General features: G+C 42.4%; 4 protein-coding genes across 6 annotated transcripts in view; 1 reads left to right on the top strand and 3 right to left on the bottom strand.

Moving 5' to 3' along the window:
• DHRS3 (dehydrogenase/reductase 3) overlaps positions 1-19,811 on the top strand; it is a 164,186-nt gene that overhangs the window by 83,457 nt on the left and 60,918 nt on the right. The gene's annotated exons all lie outside the window — the stretch shown is intronic.
• Positions 775-4,854, bottom strand: LOC116242527 (arylacetamide deacetylase-like 4). The gene is made up of 4 exons (XM_031613317.2): positions 4,659-4,854; positions 3,153-3,369; positions 2,878-2,941; positions 775-2,090 (listed from the first exon to the last, which is right to left on the bottom strand). The coding sequence occupies exons 1-4, from the start codon at positions 4,833-4,835 to the stop codon at positions 1,316-1,318; spliced, it is 1,233 nt and encodes a 410-aa protein (XP_031469177.2). The 5' UTR covers positions 4,836-4,854; the 3' UTR covers positions 775-1,315.
• On the bottom strand, positions 5,977-10,384 carry LOC116242492 (arylacetamide deacetylase-like 4). Its single transcript, XM_090123124.1, has 4 exons — positions 9,376-10,384; positions 7,978-8,194; positions 7,490-7,553; positions 5,977-6,768 (listed from the first exon to the last, which is right to left on the bottom strand). The coding sequence occupies exons 1-4, from the start codon at positions 9,550-9,552 to the stop codon at positions 5,994-5,996; spliced, it is 1,233 nt and encodes a 410-aa protein (XP_089979250.1). The 5' UTR covers positions 9,553-10,384; the 3' UTR covers positions 5,977-5,993.
• On the bottom strand, positions 10,734-18,191 carry LOC116242493 (arylacetamide deacetylase-like 4). The gene is made up of 4 exons (XM_031613268.2): positions 17,918-18,191; positions 16,076-16,292; positions 14,061-14,124; positions 10,734-13,743 (listed from the first exon to the last, which is right to left on the bottom strand). The coding sequence occupies exons 1-4, from the start codon at positions 18,098-18,100 to the stop codon at positions 12,969-12,971; spliced, it is 1,239 nt and encodes a 412-aa protein (XP_031469128.2). The 5' UTR covers positions 18,101-18,191; the 3' UTR covers positions 10,734-12,968.

Raw genomic sequence — 19,811 nt, 5'->3', positions numbered from 1 at the left:
GGGGAGGCGCGGCGTGACCCGGCGTGAGGATGCTCGGGGTCCGCGGGGCGGCCGGCGGCGGCTGGAGCGGCGGGGCATCCTCCGGGAGGGACCGAGCTGTGCAGGGGATGGAGGATCTTCGAGAGGCAGAGCGAGCGGTTGTGTCATTGCGTGTCATTGCCCAGCGATCCCGGCTGCTGGAGAAAAACCGTCGCCTCGCTGCATCCCCAGGGAAATCCGAAGTGTAGCATTTATTTATTCTGCAAAAATCTCCTGTTTCCTCAGTCTTAGGATTTGTTTTTCTTTTTGTCTTAGGGTTTTCTTTTTTTTCTCAAAGTTTTCTTTTCTTGTAGGTTTTTTTTTTTTTTTTCCCTTTATTTCCTTAGGATTTTTTTTTTTTTTTTTTTTTTTTTTTTTTTTTTTTTAAGATTCAAGCCTGGGGTGCATTGCGCAGATCGTGGCCAGCAGAGTGAAGGAGATGATCCTCCCCCTCTGCACTGCCATGGGAAGACCATATGTGAAATACTGCATCCAGTTCTGGGCTCCCCGGTTCAAAAAAGGCAGGGATCTCCCTTGGAAGGAGTGCAGCAGAGTGCAATAAAGATGAGTGAGGCCAACTAGGAGCCCCATTCTGTCATTACTGACTCATATCTTACAAAGTGCTGCTCCCTCTCAACCAATATCTTGCCCCAAACTCCAGGGGGCATACTGGAGACACCCAAAATTAAATAGGAGTTGATGGAGACGTGGTTATTTCATAGTCAGGGCAGCCCTTACTTGCCTCAGGGAGGTGTCCCAAATTGACACAGGCCTTCTGCTGCTGCTCCTCTTGCAGATGTGGTTCTGCCATGCCCTTGTAGGTCAAATCTCTTTGCTAAAACCCTCATCTCCTCCATTTTTGTTCTGTAGCTTTTTTCTAACTCCTCCCTCCACTCACTATATACATGACATGCACTTATTATCTAAATGAAATAAAGGCAAGCTTGCCAGATATCACAAAGATCCTGACTGTAATTCACAGGAGTTATTAAATCCAAATTATTCCATTGACAATGCTGACATGGAAGCAAATCATCTTTTAATTAAATCTAAGGAATCAATCAGGTGCTGATTTGATGGAAAGGGGGCTGAAAAGCAACACTGGAAAGGCTGACCTGTCAATAGTCTCGCAATGACAGTGAGCACTGTTCAGATCATTGCATTTGAAGTTCTACAAGTTCAAAATTGATATTGTACACATAGAGGGGTATCACTTTGTTGCTGACAATTACCATCCAAGCTCTGGGAGCATCCACTAATTTCTGAGATGCAGAAAGATAACCGAGGAAAGCTTCTTCTAAAGGCCTTTTATGAATTGAACAATTCTGTCCAATCCCCTTTTCCCGGATGGAAACGACAACCCACCATAATCATACAGGCTCAATATTGCATGGAACCCATCCTCAAGGTGGCACCAGGTCACTCGGACTCCGTTGTCCTCCAACCTCTTCTTGTACAGCAAGCCATCATCTCTTAGCACATCATACTCACACGTTAAGATGAAGGACTCAGGCAGCTGCTGAACAACAGCATCTTCAGCTAGCAGGGGGCACAGGTTGGGCTCACAAATTCTTTCAAATTTCTTAAAAATTTCGGCTGTGATGTCATAAGTTTTTTGTGGGTTGTATCCTCTTGCCTTAAACCTCTCAGGGATGTTGTCTGGGCTCACCCACTTTTTGTACTTCTGCCTCATTTCTGGAGGAACATGAGAGCCCTTCAGGACATCTTGCTTGTGTGATGCATCCCCATATAGGTACTGCAAAGCAAAGAAAGCAGCACGTTCTCGGAGTAAGAGTGGGACTCCCCGATTTTGCTGGTAGGATGGTAAATCCATGTCCACTGCCTGAAGGCCTGGGTAGATCAGGATCTGAGCACGCAGCCTGGGGAGGTCTGCTCTACCTGCCAGGGTCTGGCTAACAGCAGCAGCTAGATTGCCCCCAGCACTGTCCCCACAGACACTGATCTGGGCAGGATCCACCCCATAGTGCTCTGCATTCTTCATAAAGTGTATGGAAGCATGAAGGCAGTCTTCATATGCAGCAGGGTATTTGTGCTCAGGAGCTAAACGATACCTAATGCACGGAAAGAAACAAGAGTGAGATGGAAACAAACTAGGGTTACAGTTTTCTAGCACCTTGAATTTCCCTGTGCTATCTGTAGTGTTTTCACTTCAGCAACACCAACCAAAGAGCCTGCTGTCATTCATGGTCTGCTAAGCACATCGCCTTCCACATCTGTGGGTCGAGGGACGTGGGGGCATGGTGGGGATGGGCTGATGGTTGGACTGGATGGTCTTAATGGTCTTTTTGACCTTTATGATTCTGAGATCATATTATCATAGGGAAGTAACAGCCAGGAGGATGAAGTTGCAAAGATGTAGCGCTGCTGTGATCTTCTGAGATAAGGTCTGAGCAGAAGGTATGGTGCGAGCTCACTGCAGTCTGTTGGTGTGGGATACGGGCATTCAGTCAGCCTGCAACTCACCTTCACTTAGGATTTTTCCCTTGAAAATTGTGGTGTTTGGAGGGAAGAAAAGAGAAGGAAGGAAGGGGAGGGAAGGAAAGGAAGAAGGGAAGGGAAGGGAAGGGAAGGGAAGGGAAGGGAAGGGAAGGGAAGGGAAGGGAAGGGAAGGGAAGGGAAGGGAAGGGAAGGGAAGGGAAGGGAAGGGAAGGGAAGGGAAGGGAAGGGAAGGGAAGGGAAGGGAAGGGAAGGGAAGGGAAGGGAAGGGAAGGGAAGGGAAGGGAAGGGAAGGGAAGGGAAGGGAAGGGAAGGGAAGGGAAGGGAAGGGAAGGGAAGGGAAGGGAAGGGAAGGGAAGGGAAGGGAAAATCACCCATTTAGGCTGTGTGGACTTAACTCACCCAACAGACACAACCACGGAGCCGCTCTCTCTGGCGATGTAACGGCAGATGTTGTCATGAGAATCTGCAAGAAATTGGGGTGCGTGGGCTGCCTGCTCCCAGCAAGGTGCACAGCTCTGTCCCTCTCAGCCCTTCACACCCTTCCCCTCCGCTTCTCCCTCTGCCCCCTCAGCCGCATCACCTCCCTGTGAGGCAGCCCAGAGCCCCTCACTGCCTGAAACTGGGCCGTTTCCATCCCTTCTCCCAGCTGTCTGGGCAAAATTCTCCCTCCCTACCGATGCTGCAGTAAATCCAACCACCGCCGTGGAAGAAGATGATGGCAGGCCTCGGGGCAGCAGATGGCACACGGGGCAGGTAGAGCCGCACCGGCACTCCACCAAAGTGCAGGTCCTGCAGGAACAGCTGTGGCTCCGGTCCCCGCTTCTTCCCTGAGCGCACGTAGCGGGTGAAGGTGATCTCTGTGCACACTCCAATCTTCTCCAAGATCTTGCCCTGTTTGGAGGAAGGGGTAAGCTGTGAGGGAGCCACAAGGGGCATGCAGACACTGGAGAGGATGCCCTGTGCAGATGTTGTGTTCCAAGGTTTCCCAAGAGGTGCTATCTTATCAGCTTTAAAAGCACCCAATCTCCCACCAGTGTGACTGGAAAGCCCAGTGGATGGCCTGAAAACGTCATCTGTGCTTAGCTAAAGTGCAGCCAAAGCCATCTTGCTGTTCATCAATCTTTCATTTAAATGGAGTGAGGGAAGATGGGCTCAGTTTGGGCTGTCACAGATGGCTTCATCCTGACATGGTAGGCAATCCTATCAAAGATGGAGATATCTGAGGTCTGATAGAAAGGATCTGACAAAAAACATCCTCTAAAGTCAACCAAAAAAAGGAAGGAAAGGAAATCCTTCACTGAAGTGTTAATGTAGCCCATAGGATTCTGGCATTTCATAGACTCATAGAATGACTTAGATTGGAAGTGACCTTAAAGATGACCAGTTCCAATCCCTGCCATGGGCTGGGTGCTCCCCACCAGCTCAGGCTGTCCAGGGCCCATGCATGGCCTTGGGCACCTCCAGGGATGGGGCAGCCACAGTTCTCTGGGCAGCACTACCAGGGCCTCACTGCCCTCTGAGTACAGAATTTCTACCTAACATCCAACCTAAATCACCCCTCTGTAGTTTAGAAACATTCTCCCTTGTCCTATCACTGTCAGATCATGTAAAAATTCAGTCCACCTCCTGCTTTTAAGCTTCCTTCAAGTACTGGAAGGCAGCATGGAGATCTCCCTGGATCCTTCTCTTCTCCAGGCTGAACAAGCCCAGCTCCCCAACCTTTCTCCATAGGAGAGGTGCTCCAGCCTGAGCATCCTCACAGCCTCCTCTGGACCTGCTCCAATAGTCCCACATCCCTCCTGTGCTGGATGCAGAACTGCAGCTGGGGCCTCACAGTGGCAAAGCAGAGGGAGACAATCCCCCCCCTTCCCTGTAAGTCACTTTTCTTCTCCTGCAGCCCAGGATACAGATGGCCTTCTGGGCTGCAAGTGCACACTACTGGCTTATGTTCAGTTTTTCACCCATCAGGACCTTCAAGTCCTTCCATCTCCCTAGGGCTGCTCTCAATGAGTTCTTCTCCCACTCTGTACTCGTATCTGGGATTGCCTCAACAATCCTAGATATATATTTACATATATATATAAACTTTTATATATATATATATATATTTACACATATAATCTAATAGAAAATAACACTTAAAGCTTACTTCTGGCAGAAATCATGGCAAAGTAACTCACCAGAGCAGATGTAAAAACCATATGTGCATGGATAATACGAAGCTTTCCAGGCTGATCCACTCCAGGAGGGATGTGGACATTGGGAAAGTCCACCTGAATAGTTCTTACAATTGCTAATGTGAATGAAGCAGTAAAAACCAGCAGCAGTATCACTAACAATATATAAAAAAATTCCATTTCACTTAACCAAAGGTGGGGTGTTTCTACACCCGTCTTTGATGCAGATGGCAACGACTGATGGAGCAGCCCAAATTAAAACAGTTCTCTCAGGTGCCACACTTAAAAATCCTTGGAAACGTTGTGCAAGGTGCCAGCATGCATCACATCGGAAAAGGGTCAGAAGAGAATGTGTTTGATTTCCTGTTTAGCTGCTCGATAATTGTGGGATTGATACAGGGACTGGTACACGACATGGCACTCTTGGATTGCGGATGATAGGATCAGCTGTTCAGAGAGAGCAGTTAATTAGTGAAGTCCTAGTTTGTGATGTGTTGCTATTTACATGAAGAGTGAGCCAACTAGCGTGGAGGTTAAATCAGCTCTTGCATATGATCTGCAGCCACAACGTACTCCTTCCTGTGCTACAGACCTTCTTTGGGTAGCTTGGAATATATGATATTAACAAGGGGATTTATAAAGGAAAAAGCTGCTAGCACGGGCTTCACAAAAACAAATGCGTTGGCCTTATTTTGTTGTTGGAGTATTTAAATATAGGAACAAGTTTTTCAGCTTACTCATGTTTGATAGATGTAGAAACACACGTAGAGCATCTCCACTGTAATTTGCACAAAGCCGTTAAAAGCAGCTCTGTCAAGGATTGCTGCAATTCTGATTCCATTGATTCAGGTGTGAAATATCATTTAGCTACACTTAGCCAAAAGAAATATTATGGAACTTGGTGGCTGGGACACTTAGATGCTGCACATCTAACATATAGTAAAGGCAGTACGTCATTGGACTGTAATATCAGTGCCTTTCTCCTTTGCCAAAACACATTTAGTCTTCTGGGAAGAGTAAAACCACGGATTGTAAGTGAATAAAATGGGCAAGACCAGATGTTGATTTAAAATTTTACAGCATCATTAATATTTACTGAGAGAGCAGCAAGTGCCTCATCCAAATAGATCATTAAAATAAGCAGACTGCACATGAAACAGTGCTGGAAGAAACGTTCACCATTTTTTCTCTTCAAAATATCCTTTTTCACTAATTGTAACGTCATAATGGCTTTTTAACATAATTGCTCTTTAACTCTTGCCTTACAATGGAATTCAGAAACATAAGAGACTCAAAGAAAAACAGTAATCTTAATAGAAGGAATAGAAGAATTTGTCTCTATAAACTTTTTAGGAAGTTCACAATATTGTCCAGACCCCTTTTTCCAGATGAAAACGACATCCATTCACTATTAAATGAGTTGATGATTCCATGGAACCCATCCTCGAGGTGGCACCAGGTCACTCGGACTCCGTTGTCCTCCAACCTCTTCTTGTACAGCAAGCCATCATCTCTTAGTACATCATACTCACAAGTCAAGATGAAGGACTCAGGCAGCTGCTGAACAACAGCATCTTCAGCTAGCAGGGGGCACAGGTTGGGCTCACAGAACCGCTTCACCGTCTCATAAACCTCAGTTGAACAATCAAGTAACACATGTGGCTTGTAGCCCCTGACTTTAAACCTCTCAGGGATGTAATCTTCACTCACCCACTTCCTATAATTTAATTTAATATCTATAGGGATATGTGAACCCTCCAGGACTTGTTCCAGATTTGATGAGTTCCCATTGAGGTATTGTAACACATAGAAAGCAGCGCGTTCTTGGAATAAGAGAGGGATTGCCTGATTTTGCTTATAGGATGGCAAATTGAAGTCCAGTGCCTGAAGTATTGGGTAGATCAGGATCTGAGCACGCAGCCTGGGGAGGTCTGCTCTACCTGCCAGGGTCTGGCTAACAGCAGCAGCTAGATTGCCCCCAGCACTGTCCCCACAGACACTGATCTGGGCAGGATCCACCCCATAGTGCTCTGCATTCTTCATAAAGTGTATGGAAGCATGAAGGCAGTCTTCATATGCAGCAGGGTATTTGTGCTCAGGAGCTAAACGATACCTAATGCACGGAAGGAGACAACAAAAGTAGGAAAAGGAATGATACTAACGTTAAATGTACTGCTGAAAATAGTAGTTCTTGTCACCAGCAATACCATGATTACCTTTCCATTTCTCCATGGGTTGTCATAAATCAGCTTGTGACTAGCCAGGCCAGGTGATGGAGGCTAACTGTGCTGGGTCATCGTCTGCTTATGGCATTGCTCAGGTCTTGAACAACTCAGGAGTACTCAGCTGCTATCTATGTCCATGTTCTATGGACTGACCCTTAATCATTTCGTGCTTTCCATGTGTCAGATAGCACTATTTCCTTTCTATGTGTTCATTAGTTCTCATCATCCAAATAGTTGTCAATATATCGTTGATAATATTAGCTTGTCATTCATGTAATGCTCTTGTAAGCATCAAGTAGTTTCTTTGAGTGAGGATTAAGTAGAATACTGGACTTACTCTCTGTTTACTATCAATTTCTAGATGGGAATTAAGAACATGTCCTACTTTTTCCAGTTAGATACCCAGAAGTATTATTTGATTTAAACAGGCAATAAAATTCCGAGTCAGTCTTGGATGGCTCCAAATGAGAGCAGTGCAAATTTGTAAAAATCACACATCCCACAGAAATATTTCTCTGGTTACAGCTGACACAATGATCATAGAGGCTATAAGTTGTTATTCACAGTACAGAAAATAATCCTTGAAACACAGCATGACAAAAGACTCACCCGACAGACACAACCACCGATTCGCTTCGTCGGGCAAGAGAGCGGCACAGGCTTTCGTGGGTCTCTGAAAGAAACATTTTCACGTGGGGTTTCTGTTGTGTTATTCTTTGGTTGTTTATGTTTCGTTGTTCGTGGGGCTTTTTTTTTTCATCAAGAGTTCTAATGCTGTCCATTACTTAAGGCAATGATTTACACGGAAGAAGCACGCCTTTTCTGTGCCTCTTCCTGCACAGCTCTGCAGACCTTTTTTACCCTTTGATCGTCTCCTTTCGTTATGTTTGGTGCTTTCCCCTCGTATCTCACTGTCTTTTCTTTAGGAAAAATCACGTGAGGCGTAGCAGATATTACAGCAAGACTTAGAAGAATGCATCTGTGGTTATACTCAAATTTCATAACAACTACAGGTTAAGCAACTATCAACCTTAGCATTGACGTGGAAGCTACTTTTTAAACTGAATTACAATAATTTCTTCTGTTAGATATCTTACCAAGGCTTCCAAACACCCATCCTCCTCCATGGAAAAACATTACTCCTCTCCTTGGGCTGGCAGATGGAGCCTTGGGCTGGTAAATCCTTACAGGCACTTTCTCAAACCACAGGTCCTCAATGAAGAGCTTCTGGTCTGCTCCCAGAGCCTTAATGCCTTGCATGTACCGAACAAAGCTGATCTGACTGCAGATGCCAATCTTTTCCAAAATCTTTCCCTGTTCAAACACACACACACAAAAAATAGGGAATTCACTCAGGAGATTCTGTATTATTCAGTGCAAAGGAACTGCGTGGGTGATGAATGAAAGTATTTATTTTAGTGTATTTGCTGTTCTCCAAACAGAAATGGAACAACTACGGAGTTGTTCTCACCTCAATATTGACCCTGTTTGGTTGTTTATTCATGCTGTGTTACACTGCAGCACACAGTCCTGGTTTATGGTACCAGTGGGCAGGTGACAAAAGGAGAACTGGCTTTTCCAGGTGCTTAAGTGAAATCTTTCTGATTATATCTTGTACTGAACTGAAGCACGAAAACACACATGCTGGAGTTCTTTAGTATTGTCTACTACTATCAGGAATATTCCTGACTGAGAAATATACAAATATATTTATTTCATCTTAAATAATTTGTCTCTCTTGGAGGTGCTTAAGTAATTTATTGAGTGCGTGCTCAACTTCTCACATATTCTTAACACCCCTATTAGCATCTATCATTACCTCTATCATTCTTGGTTCGGTGAGATCCTTTGTCAGCACAACCAACCAGAAATCAGTGCTGCTAACAGCCAAAGCCCTTGTTTGCTCTTTGATCCCATTCAAACAAGCTTTGCTTAGCTGCTCATAAGTTACAAATATGTGGAGAGATGGAATTCTTTCAGCTCCTCTTGGGCAACCTCCCCCAGTTCTGTCACTTGTTTCACAACAGTCAAACCCCTTCCCCAAACCAGTAGTTCAGTCTGTAATTTTATCTTCAAAACAAACACAAAACCCTTCACTCCCAAGCCCAAACAAAGCTTGAAAGCATGCCTCCAAGGACACTGGCTACACTCTGAGCCTTGAATGGAAAAAGCTTCTATTTCATTTCTACTAAGTACTCTTCTTCAAATTATTGCTAGGTTAGCAATTGTGCTAGGTTAGCACAATTCACAGTAGAGGCAGTCAGGCTCTCCAACCCCTGTGTTAGGCAGTGCTTGTGTTCTGCCTCATGTAAGAGCTGGGCATAATCTGATTGTAACGAGCTAGTGCAATGTGAAGAATCTGATAAAGGTTTCTTTAGCAAAACTGAGCTCTAAATGCAACTTGCAGCATGCTAGCCATGCCTTGCATGGCAAAGTCCTAGCCTTGTATTAAGGTTCACCATTCTTCCCATCACAATCACACAAGGTTAACTTACCACCACAGCTGTGCTTATCAAAATAACATGAATGATTCGAAGCTTCACAGGTTCATTCACTCCAGGAGGAATTTCAGAGTTGGAGAAATCAAAATTAATTGCCGCCATGACCAACAGTATCAATCCAGCAACAAAAACTGCCAGGAAAAGCACAAGGATCGTGTAAATAGCTGTCATTTTTGCAGAGCTGTGAACAAAGTGATCTGAAATGTCTTTGATTTGACCTTCCCCGATATCTTTGGCTTCTTACTTCCTGATTCTTAAATGCCTTTGTTTGTCAGAAGGCTGCCCTGGTGAAAAGCTTTTCTCCTCCCTTTTGCAAATACATTACTGTGTGTCCTTCCCTCTCCCACCCTCTCTCTGCATGCTCCCTTTATTTCACAAAAGATAAATCAAGTTCTGAGTTCTGTTAGAAGATCTATGCCAGCAACATTTTGGAATTTTTGCAGGAAACCAGTCCTTGGCAGGGACGGGAGTGTAATGAATCAACTGCATTAAAATCAATTAGAGGTGGAGAAAAGACACAAGGTGTTCATATTCCTTGAGTCTGTGGCACTATCAAATACATTTCATAGAATCATAGAATCCTAGAATGGCCTGGGTTAAAAAGGACCACAATGCTCATCCAGTTCCAACCCCCTGCTGTGTGCAGGTCACCAACCAGCAGCCCAGGCTGCCCAGAGCCACATCCAGCCTGGCCCTGAATGCCTGCAGGGATGGGGCATCCACAGCCTCCTTGGGCAACCTGTTCCAGTGCCTCACCACCCTCTGGCTGAAAAACTTCCTCCTCATATCCAACCTCAACCTCCCCTGTCTCACTTTAAGACCATTCCCCCTTGTCCTATCACTATTCAACTATCCATTTCAGAAGTTTATCTAGAGATGCTTGTCCCATGCTTTTCAAATCTGTAGAGGTATCTCTGTACATCAAGGGATATGAAATGCCAGCAGGAGCAGGGAGGTGATCATCCCCCTGTACTCAGCTCTGGTGTGAACTGTGTTCAGTTTTGGGCCCCTCCTGCAAGAAAGACATTGAGGCCCTGGAGCGTGTTCAAAGAAGGGCAACAAAGCTGGTTGAGGGGTCTGGAGCACAGGCCTTATGAGGAGCAGCTGAAGGAGCTGGGATTGTTCAGCCTGCAGAAGAGGAGGCTCAGGGGAGACCTCATTGCTCTCTATAACTACCTGAAGGGTGGTTGCAGTGAGCTGGAGGTCGGCCTCTTCTCCCGTATAACCGGTGATAGGATTAGAGGGAATGGTTTCAAGCTGCACCAGGGGAGATTCAGGCTGGATGTTAGGAAATACTACTTCTCTGAAAGGGTGGTCAGGCACTGGAATGGGCTGCGCAGGGAGGTGGTGGAGTCCCCTTCCCTGGAGGTGTTCAAGGAACGTTTGGATGTTGTGTTGAGGGATATGGTTTAGTGAGAACCATTGGTGATGGGTGGATGGTTGGGCTGAATGATCTTGTAGGTCTTTTCCAACCTTAGTGATTCTGTGATTCTGTGAAATGTGTTCATTTAGCACCTCGTTTCCCCACCCTGTCCACGTCCATTTAGTTAGCAGGAAGTTATTGCCATATATATGGCAATCATTGCAAATCAATCAGTAAAGAAAAGATATTAATCTGTGGCTGGGAGAGTGCTGATGAGCTGTAAGACATCTCCTGCTGGTTAGATGGCTCTGAGCTTTGCCTTGAATTCAAAGAGAAGTACATCTCTATCCTGACTAGATAATAAATGTTCTCTTATTCTTTAGAATATAATTAAGAGACCGGGAAATAAAATTAAGTGCACATCTTTCAACTTCTCCATAGGTTCAGTATTTAGTATTCAGTGTTGTTGTTTAGAGCTCGCCTAGCTTTCCTCAGCTTAGCTCTGCAGAGTGCAGCAAGAGGAACGCTTCCTACTGACATCAGCTGCAAACACTGCGTTGCAATTGCCCCCATCCTCCATTGCTTGGCAATTACAGTTCTCTTTATGCTTCTCTAAACCTCTATGGAATTATCACAGCCTATCTCATGAGTTGGGTCACTTGTTCTTCTTTCACTGTTTCTCTCTAATGTTTTCCAGTGTTATTTTTTCTGATTTCATGCCTTTCTTCATTATTGTTAACACAAGGGCGTCTAAGAACTTTATATTTTTTCAGCCAGCTTTTCCTGCTTGTTCTTTGCATGTGCCTGGTTAAAAAGTTATCCAAAACAAATGGTATTAGCAGTAGTGCTTAAATTTTTCCCCTGTGGACAGGATGGGAATTTTAATTGAAAGATTTCTAGTTTCTCCATTCCTATATTGTTATTCTAAATAATTTCTTCCCTGGAACAAGGAGCTGGTTGTCATAAAGCCAACAACAACGACTGTATTCATTGGAATGCATGGTTAATAAAACACTAGAGGAGGCTGAGTTTAGATTCATGATCAGGTTATCTTGTATCAGGTAAGCTTCAGTGACTTCAGGGGGTTGGAACTGGATGATCATTGTGGGCTTTTTCAACCCAGGCCATTCTATGATTCTATGATTCTGTGATCTTTGATGTCCCTCCCAACCCAACCATTCGATGCTTTCCATATGAGGAAATGCTACACCATGAAATGACAGATCTGACGAGGTAAAATTAACAAGGCTGTGGTCGCTGCCGGTGTTGCATTGCTTCTTTCACCAAGCATTTAGATTGGTTCAATTAGATTTGTTACTGAATAAGTGTGAAGCAAATTTAACTTGCTCTTAAAACAGACATTTCCACAGTAGGGGTTTTTATTTTTGTTGCTGTTGCTGAAAGCATCACAACATTGCCATGACATCACAGCTTCTTGCTAAGATAATGCAATGTCCCACTTCTCTACCTCCTTACAACTGTGGTCGTCAGAACTTTTTAAAGAAAAGCAGAATAGCAGGTGGAGCATTCACTGAAGGTGAGGATTCCAATTACAGAATCAAATCCCAAAGGAAAACATCATTTCTCAGATTCCAAACAAAATCGAGCTCATATAGTAATTCCAACTGAGAACTTCAGTTTCAGAAAGAAGTCTTTATTTCAAGAAAAGTGTAGTCCTTGTGCGAGCCAACCCTAGAAGTTAGAATGCATAGCTGCATTAAAATGCATATCTGACACAAGACTTCACCGAACCTAAGACAGGTTCCATAAACATTCCCTACCTTCACCAGGGCCAAAGTGACCTCCAGTTGTTGTCTTCAGCATTTCTAGGCTGTAGAGAAAACTTCAGCAAGAGATGGTTTAGTGGGCAGTATTGATGGTAGGTGGATGGTTGGACTGAATGATCTTGGAGGTCTTTTCCAACCTTAATAATTCTGTGATTGTATGTTATTTGCCTTGACTGTGTGCCAGCTACTGGAATGGCTGGAGGTGAAGTAAAACAGTGCCTGGTGCTCAATCTCATTGGTGTGTTTTTATTATAGTGTTTTCTAGAATGGTGGTGCTTTAAATAACCTTAGAATTTTTGGTAAGTAACTGCAGAATGAGAAATTAGATTCCTCATACAGTCAAAATAGAAAACATAAATCAAATGCGTTTGCATTCTTTGCCAAGCATAAATTCACCAAGGATAGTGTAAGATAGATCATTTTTCTGAAAAATACTTTTATAGACTGTTTATATAATTCACAGTGTTATCCATTATCTTTTCTCCAGATAAAAAGGAAAAAATCCCATAGCCAAAAAAGGCTAAAATGCCATGGAAACCACTCTTAGAATGATACCAGGTTACTTGAATGCCATTGTCCTCTAATCTCTTCTTGTATAACAGCCCATCATCTCTAAGCACATCAAACTCACAGGTCACAATATAGGATTCGGGGAGCTGGCAAATGATGGCATCTTCAGCTAAAAGAGGGGAAAATGTCATTGCTAGCACTTCTTTGATTGCTTCATGGACTTCGGGTTTATATGAAGTGTACTTCTGAGATTTGTAGCCTCTAATCTTAAATTCATCAGGAATATTGTCAGCACTTATCCATTTTTTGTATTTCCGTTTCATACTCTCAGGAACATGGCAGTTTTGTATGATATCTTCAAAATATGATGGTTTTCTATTTAGGTAACGAAAACAGAAGTAGATGACTAGCTTCCGAGACAATATGGGGACTGAAGCATTCTGCTGATAGGAAGGCAATTGAAAATCTAGCCCCTGTAGTCCTGGGTACAGTAAGATCTGTGCACGTACTTTTGGGAGATTTCTTTTATTCACCAGTATTTGGCAAATAACCGTAGCAAAATTAGCTCCACAGCTGTCACCACCAAGGATGATGAGAGCAGGATCCACGTGATACTCATCTAAATTCCTCATAAAGTATAAGGTAGCATTGAGACAATCAGAATATTGCCCAGGATATGGGTGTTCGGGAGCCAAGCGATAGCTGGAATGTCAAAGACATTAGGGTTATTTTCAAAGTCATTATAAAAATGTGATTTGTGCTGTTGGTGTGGTAGTTGGGTAGGTCTTTTTATCTATATTTTAAAGTTTGCTTGCTTTTGACTCAGTGTAAACATAAACTAATGGTGTACAGCTATTTTAGAATACTTCGCCTCTAAGTACATTTCCAAATTAAACGAAAGGCTCAAGGCAGAAACACAGAGCACAATCTGAAATAGCTGAGATTATTGACACGTTTTTCAGAACTGTTTCAATGGGGAACCATTACCACAAACGTTTGTACATAAAAGTAACACTTACCCAACAGACACAACCACTGAGTTGCACTTTTTGGCGATATGGCGACACATTCTTTCAAAGGCTCCTAAAGACAAAGCATAACAGAGATTATATTTTAAAAGTTAAATGTCCTTTTGAAAGTGTAGATCCATATTAAGGCATTGCACACGTTCTCTGTGGAAGCCACTGCAGCAGCATGGGACCAATGAGTAACTTTTGTGCAATGCAACCTTAACATATTTTCTGATTATTAGTCATTGGTGGATTAGGCATTGGTGGACAGACATATGAGTGGTGATGCTGGGGAAAACAAGAAGTGTCCAGGTTGGTATCACATCTCAGCTGATGGATGATGAAAATGTCTAAGCTTGTGACAACCATATGATAATGCTTATGCAAAAGGTTTACGAAAACTTGAGGCTTCAAGGACTCCGCTGAGTCAGAAAGTGCGTCTTTGTATAATGCCCTTGATTAATTTTCTTTCCATGAATTTTTCAAGTCACCTCTAGAACCCATGATTTTAACATCAACAAATTTGTGCAGTGAATTCCATAGCTTACTTACTAAGATTTGAAAAACCATTTCTTTTTGCTCATTGTTTTTCCCTGGCATTGGATATTCCATTTGATCTTGCTAACTCGTTTGCTATAAGAACTGGTGACTAATCATTCCCTTAACTTCCCATGCTTCCAATGATTCTGTAGACATTCATGTATCTGTCTATCTATCTTTTCCAGCCTGAAGAGTCTTAGTGCTTCAGTATGGAAAAACTTTTATCAATCTATAGGACACTTTCTGGTACTGCTAGGGCCAATTTGATGCATGTCATATGTCATATTTCAAAACAGCATGGATTTATTACAGAAGCATAAAGAGCTTTCCTGTTTTGTCCTAATTTCCTCTCCTAACAATAATTCCCGACATTTTATTTGCTTTTTGACTGCAACTATGCACTAAAAGTCAACATTTTCAAGCAGTTAATTCCTAATGTGTTCCCCAAATCATCTACCTCCCAAATCAGCATGTTAATGTGCTCAGACTCCATAGTTTTATTTATTAAATCAGGATCTTCTGTTCGTCTACATGACTTCTGCACTCCACATCACCTACCTTTATGTCACCTACCATTTTATTGCCCAATCCTCTGGTATCATAAAGATATTCTTCACTTCTTCAGCCAGCCACTTGCTACCCTGAGGGCCGTAGTATCATATCACCTTTCATTATAGAGCCTTGTCATTGTGTTAGTTGCTTTCCTGTTACCAAATACCAAGGGGCATTGAAGTGAAGGGTCACATACATGTATGGTCAGTATATAGATATGGGTTTTGTACTAAGCCAAGGCATATGATACAGCTCCTTTCATGTGCTGATTGTGCAACGTGGATTGCGTTGTGAACAACAACAGTGCAACTTTGTGGTGGTTTGTTTTTTTTCCTTCCAGCTACGGAGACTCACAACCTCACCTGCAGGTAACTGAAGTCTGTCTGTCATTGTGCTAATGGAGATACACCCTTTGAAATATGACTCTTTAAAAAAAAAAAAAATTCTTATATTACTTTTAAATCTTAAATTTCTTTAAGATCTTTCTTGGATTGTGCCTTTCTGTCTGTTAGATCTCCTTTGATCCATGAGCCTACAGGTTGAGATACACAGATCTGTGCTCCTGCCCAGAAGATGAGTACTGAGCAGAGTAATATATCTTAACTTCTGTACTTTAAGGCTCCATTCAAGCTTACAGAAAACACTTTGTTCCAGTTGAGGTCCACAACTAAAAATTTCTCCTTGAAAATAATTGAAGCTTTGTTTCAAAGAACAAATCCAAAATTTATTCTTTCTGGGAACTCTGTTGTCCTTTTCATCATTATGATTACCCTCAACTGCACACTGGACTATTAATCCTGTAAGGTCTTTTTCAGTTAGTACTGGGTTTACAAAATCTGTTGTCATTAGGAAGAACAAGTGAGATGCTGACACGTGGCTGAGGGGTAAAGATTTGGATTTGACTTTAAATATAAAACCGGCTGGTTTCTTACTAATGCTCCCAAATGTGCCAGCTCCTCCATGAAAGTACAGTATTCCTCTTCTTTTGCCAGCAGGTGGCCACTTGGGCTGATAAATCCTCAGTGGCACCTCATCTACTTCGAGGTCTTTGATAAGAAGATTCGAATCTCTCCATGGTGGTATTCCATCCACCACAAGTCGCAATAAGCTTAAATCGCTGCAGATCCCAAGCTTCTTCAAAATCTTTCCCTGTTGAAAAGAAAGAATAATTGGTGTGAAAGGTTACAATCCTCTTTAATTAAAAGAAAAAAAAATCTTGGGTTTATTTTACTGCGTTGTATTTCAGGAGACAGTGCCTCATTGGAGATCCTTGAGTTATTCTGACTGAATTGAGTGTTGCTGAAGGTTGGGAAAAAGCATCAAACCCTGTTCTGCGTAGGCAGTGGTCCTCTTGCCCATTATCTATTTTTGCATGTCTCATTTTGCAGATCTAAAAGATGTATTTCAGCTGACAATATAGAGGAAAGGAGAAAAATAATCTTTGATTTGGAAATGTCGGTAGCAACTATGGGCGTGAGGCTGATGAAAGAACAGATTAGTAGGCAACTAATCAAGTAGGTTCTGCTAAAATCTATGGGAGTTGTAGGGTCATGAGGTACACAAACAATAGCAGTTGCTTCTGCTCCTTAACCTGTGATGGAAAGAGAACAACATTCCTGGACACTTTCCTGAGCAACCTGCTGTAGGGAATCTCCTTGGCAGGTGGTTGGACTTGGTGATCCCTGGAGGTCCCTTCCAGCCCCTACAGTTCTGTGATCCTGTGATTCTTAGAAGATATTTTTATATCTCTTTTATTAAAATGCCATCTATTTTGTATGAAAATTACAGAGAAAATTTAATTACTCGACCATAAAATCAACTCTTTCGAAGCCCAGTATCCAAATTCTGTGCGAATTGTAGAGGAAGACCTCAAGACCCTAGATGGATTCAGTGGTCACTTTCAGCCCAAGGAAACTCATGTTTTAAGGCCAACCTCTGTAGATTTAGGAGGTCGTTAAGGACTTGCTTTATACCCATCCTATTTCCCTCCCTAAAAATCTATATAGAGTTTCTTTGACGTTGGAAATACCATGCAATGTAGGGGATGGATGGAACAAATCCCAGAATTTTAAAACTGAAGATCTCCATTTTTTACATCGTTTTTACAATAATTAATTTCTTCTTTCAATTTGAAACATTTTAATTTTTCTATCTATGGAAGCAGACATATCAGAATTATGTTAAACTCATGTGAGAAAGTACACACAGATATACATACATTCTTAAGGAATGAGAGAAACCTAAACATCATTCACAAATACATCTTGATCATATTTTCTGACCAAGCCATGTGAGAACAGAGCCCAAACCATTGCTATCCATTTTGTATTTATTTTGTAGTCTATGATACACAATGTGTGTAGGTCTATGAATATATTTATGTATGGTTGTGTATAGTAAATACAGAATGAAGCAAATGGAAAGAGGAGCAATGCAGGCTTGCTTCTAAATAAATATTATATGTACATCCAGTTCAGTAGGTACATCATACATAAATATATTTATTATTATTAATTTTCACGTGAAACTATTTTCCAAATGTAAAATAGCTGCAGTTTGATAGATGCTCTAAAAAAAAATTAAATATGCATTTAGGATTAGTCATGTTTTACGAATTAATTTAACATTCTTTGGCTTGCATAGGGGTGCTTATAGGCTTCAAGGTGATGAATTGCTGCTCTCTTTTCTTTTTTTCCTTAAGCCATTGTCTGTCAGCTCCCAGATATCCTCCCAAAACAAAAGGGAAATGCCCAGTTGTAAGAAAGTGAACTTACCAGCACCATGGTGGTAATCAACAGCGAGTGGTAAAACAGAAGCTTTAGAGGTTGTTCAATTCCAGGTGGCAGTTCTGCATGGAGGAGGTCATAGAAGAACCTCCCCAAAAACAGCGCTGGTACTAAAACAGGTGAAATGAAAATCACTCCTAATACTGCTAAGCTTTTATAAACGAGTGCCATTTCCCTTCAATGGAAGTGAATTCCAAAACCAAAAACCTGTCCTGCCTCAAGTCTTGGATCTTGGGTGTTTCAGAGGTGTCTTCACAGCAGACTAAGCAATGCGTTCATTAGGAGAAATAAGTTTATTAATGTTGCAATACTCTGATACTCTCCTCCCTTCTTTGCTAATGATACTATTGGCAACACTAAGATTAAAAAAAGGGGGAGGGGGAATCTCCTTTTTCAAAAGTGGCATTTGAAATATATGGAATTGGTTGACATCCTGAAGCTTGTTGGTGTCTGGGTTGTTGGCACGTTATGGATGCCATTACTGTTGTCAGGTTACATTTTGGAGATGTGAGGATTCTCACAGCTGCCATCAAGGTGTATGCTCCTCTGATAAGAAAAATACACATATTTGCATTTATTATGAACTTCGTTTCAGATGCACTTAATTAAGAGAACATTTGCTCTGTCTGTGACCTGCAGTACATCTCAGTGGAAAGATTGGGTTAATTTAAGTGATGGGTACTACTTCAGCTAGGAGAGAAATGCTTCAATACTGCTTTTTCCATGAGAAAGGACTACAAACTGTACAATTAGTGCTGATCTGAAGCCATGTGTGGGTCTCCCAGGTGATGTCTGTGTCAACTCAAGCTCCTGGTACATCTTTTCAGTGATTGAACTCTGTGAATTTTACGTTCATTCTTGCTTGTAATTTAATGTAAAGGCATTATGGATACATGTATATTAGTAAGGAATGGCTGAAGTTGGTGGCAGCTCTTTGGAGAAACTGTGTTTCTGTTTTTTTCATAGAATTTCATTTTCTACACAATGACAAAGTTACAGTTCCCAAACTGTTTTCTTGTCCTGGCCTTTAAAATGAAATTCCCATCTGAAAATTGACTTAATCCTTAGCTTCATTAGCTCAGTATTCAAATCAAAACAACCAAGTCAGCCCGCTTGCACAACTGGAGATAAGAATGTGTGGGATACAACTGGAGTCTGCACCAATATTTGTGTAATGTGCAAACCCTCAGCTGTTCCAGGTGACAAAACCATTCACCCACAGCCCTTCTCTTGTTCAAGAACCATCGGTGAAGTGATGTTTCAGAATAACATCTTGATGTTTTACTCTTGCAGCTGTATGCTATTGCAGCTCCTCAGTCCTTCCTCCCTACCACAGTTTCCATGCTTTCCAAAACCGTGCAGTGACCTTAGGGCTGCCCAATCCCTTTGGGAGTGCTCGTATTCACAACCATCTCATGAATTTTGGTGCCTCCTGTTCTGATACGTGACTTAAATAATCTGTTGTTGCACATCACTTTCTTTTCTACTGATGCTTGGTCAGAGATGTTTCAGATCTTTCCATTCTGGCCAAGCATTCTGTTCATGCAGATGTACAAGCAGAGGTATCTGTGATCAGTGTCAATCTCTCGTAGGTTATGTTGAGCAGAGTACCATATTTACAACAGTCTACGTGGATTGGTTTTCTTCAAAGCTGATCTTAGATGGGCAATCACCTCTTCGTAGCACAAACTCTTCACATCAGTCACTTATCAGTGTGAGAGTCAGGCAGCTTTCAAACCAAACCAAGGCTGAAGTGCCAGGGTGGATGATGTGGACGTCAGGTAGCTGTGGGCCGTGTTAGGAAATCATTGACAATTGCAGTGCAGGTAATTCAGGAAGTGCTACAAGAGCTAATGAGTGACAGAGTGCTGGTGTTTAATGA

Source organism: Phasianus colchicus, chromosome 22, assembly GCF_987193195.1.
Source record: "Phasianus colchicus chromosome 22, bPhaCol1.hap1.1, whole genome shotgun sequence".
In the NCBI taxonomy this organism is placed as follows: domain Eukaryota; kingdom Metazoa; phylum Chordata; class Aves; order Galliformes; family Phasianidae; genus Phasianus; species Phasianus colchicus.
The sequence above is the reverse complement of the archived record's forward strand: the minus strand, read 5'-3'. Positions and strand labels throughout refer to the sequence as shown.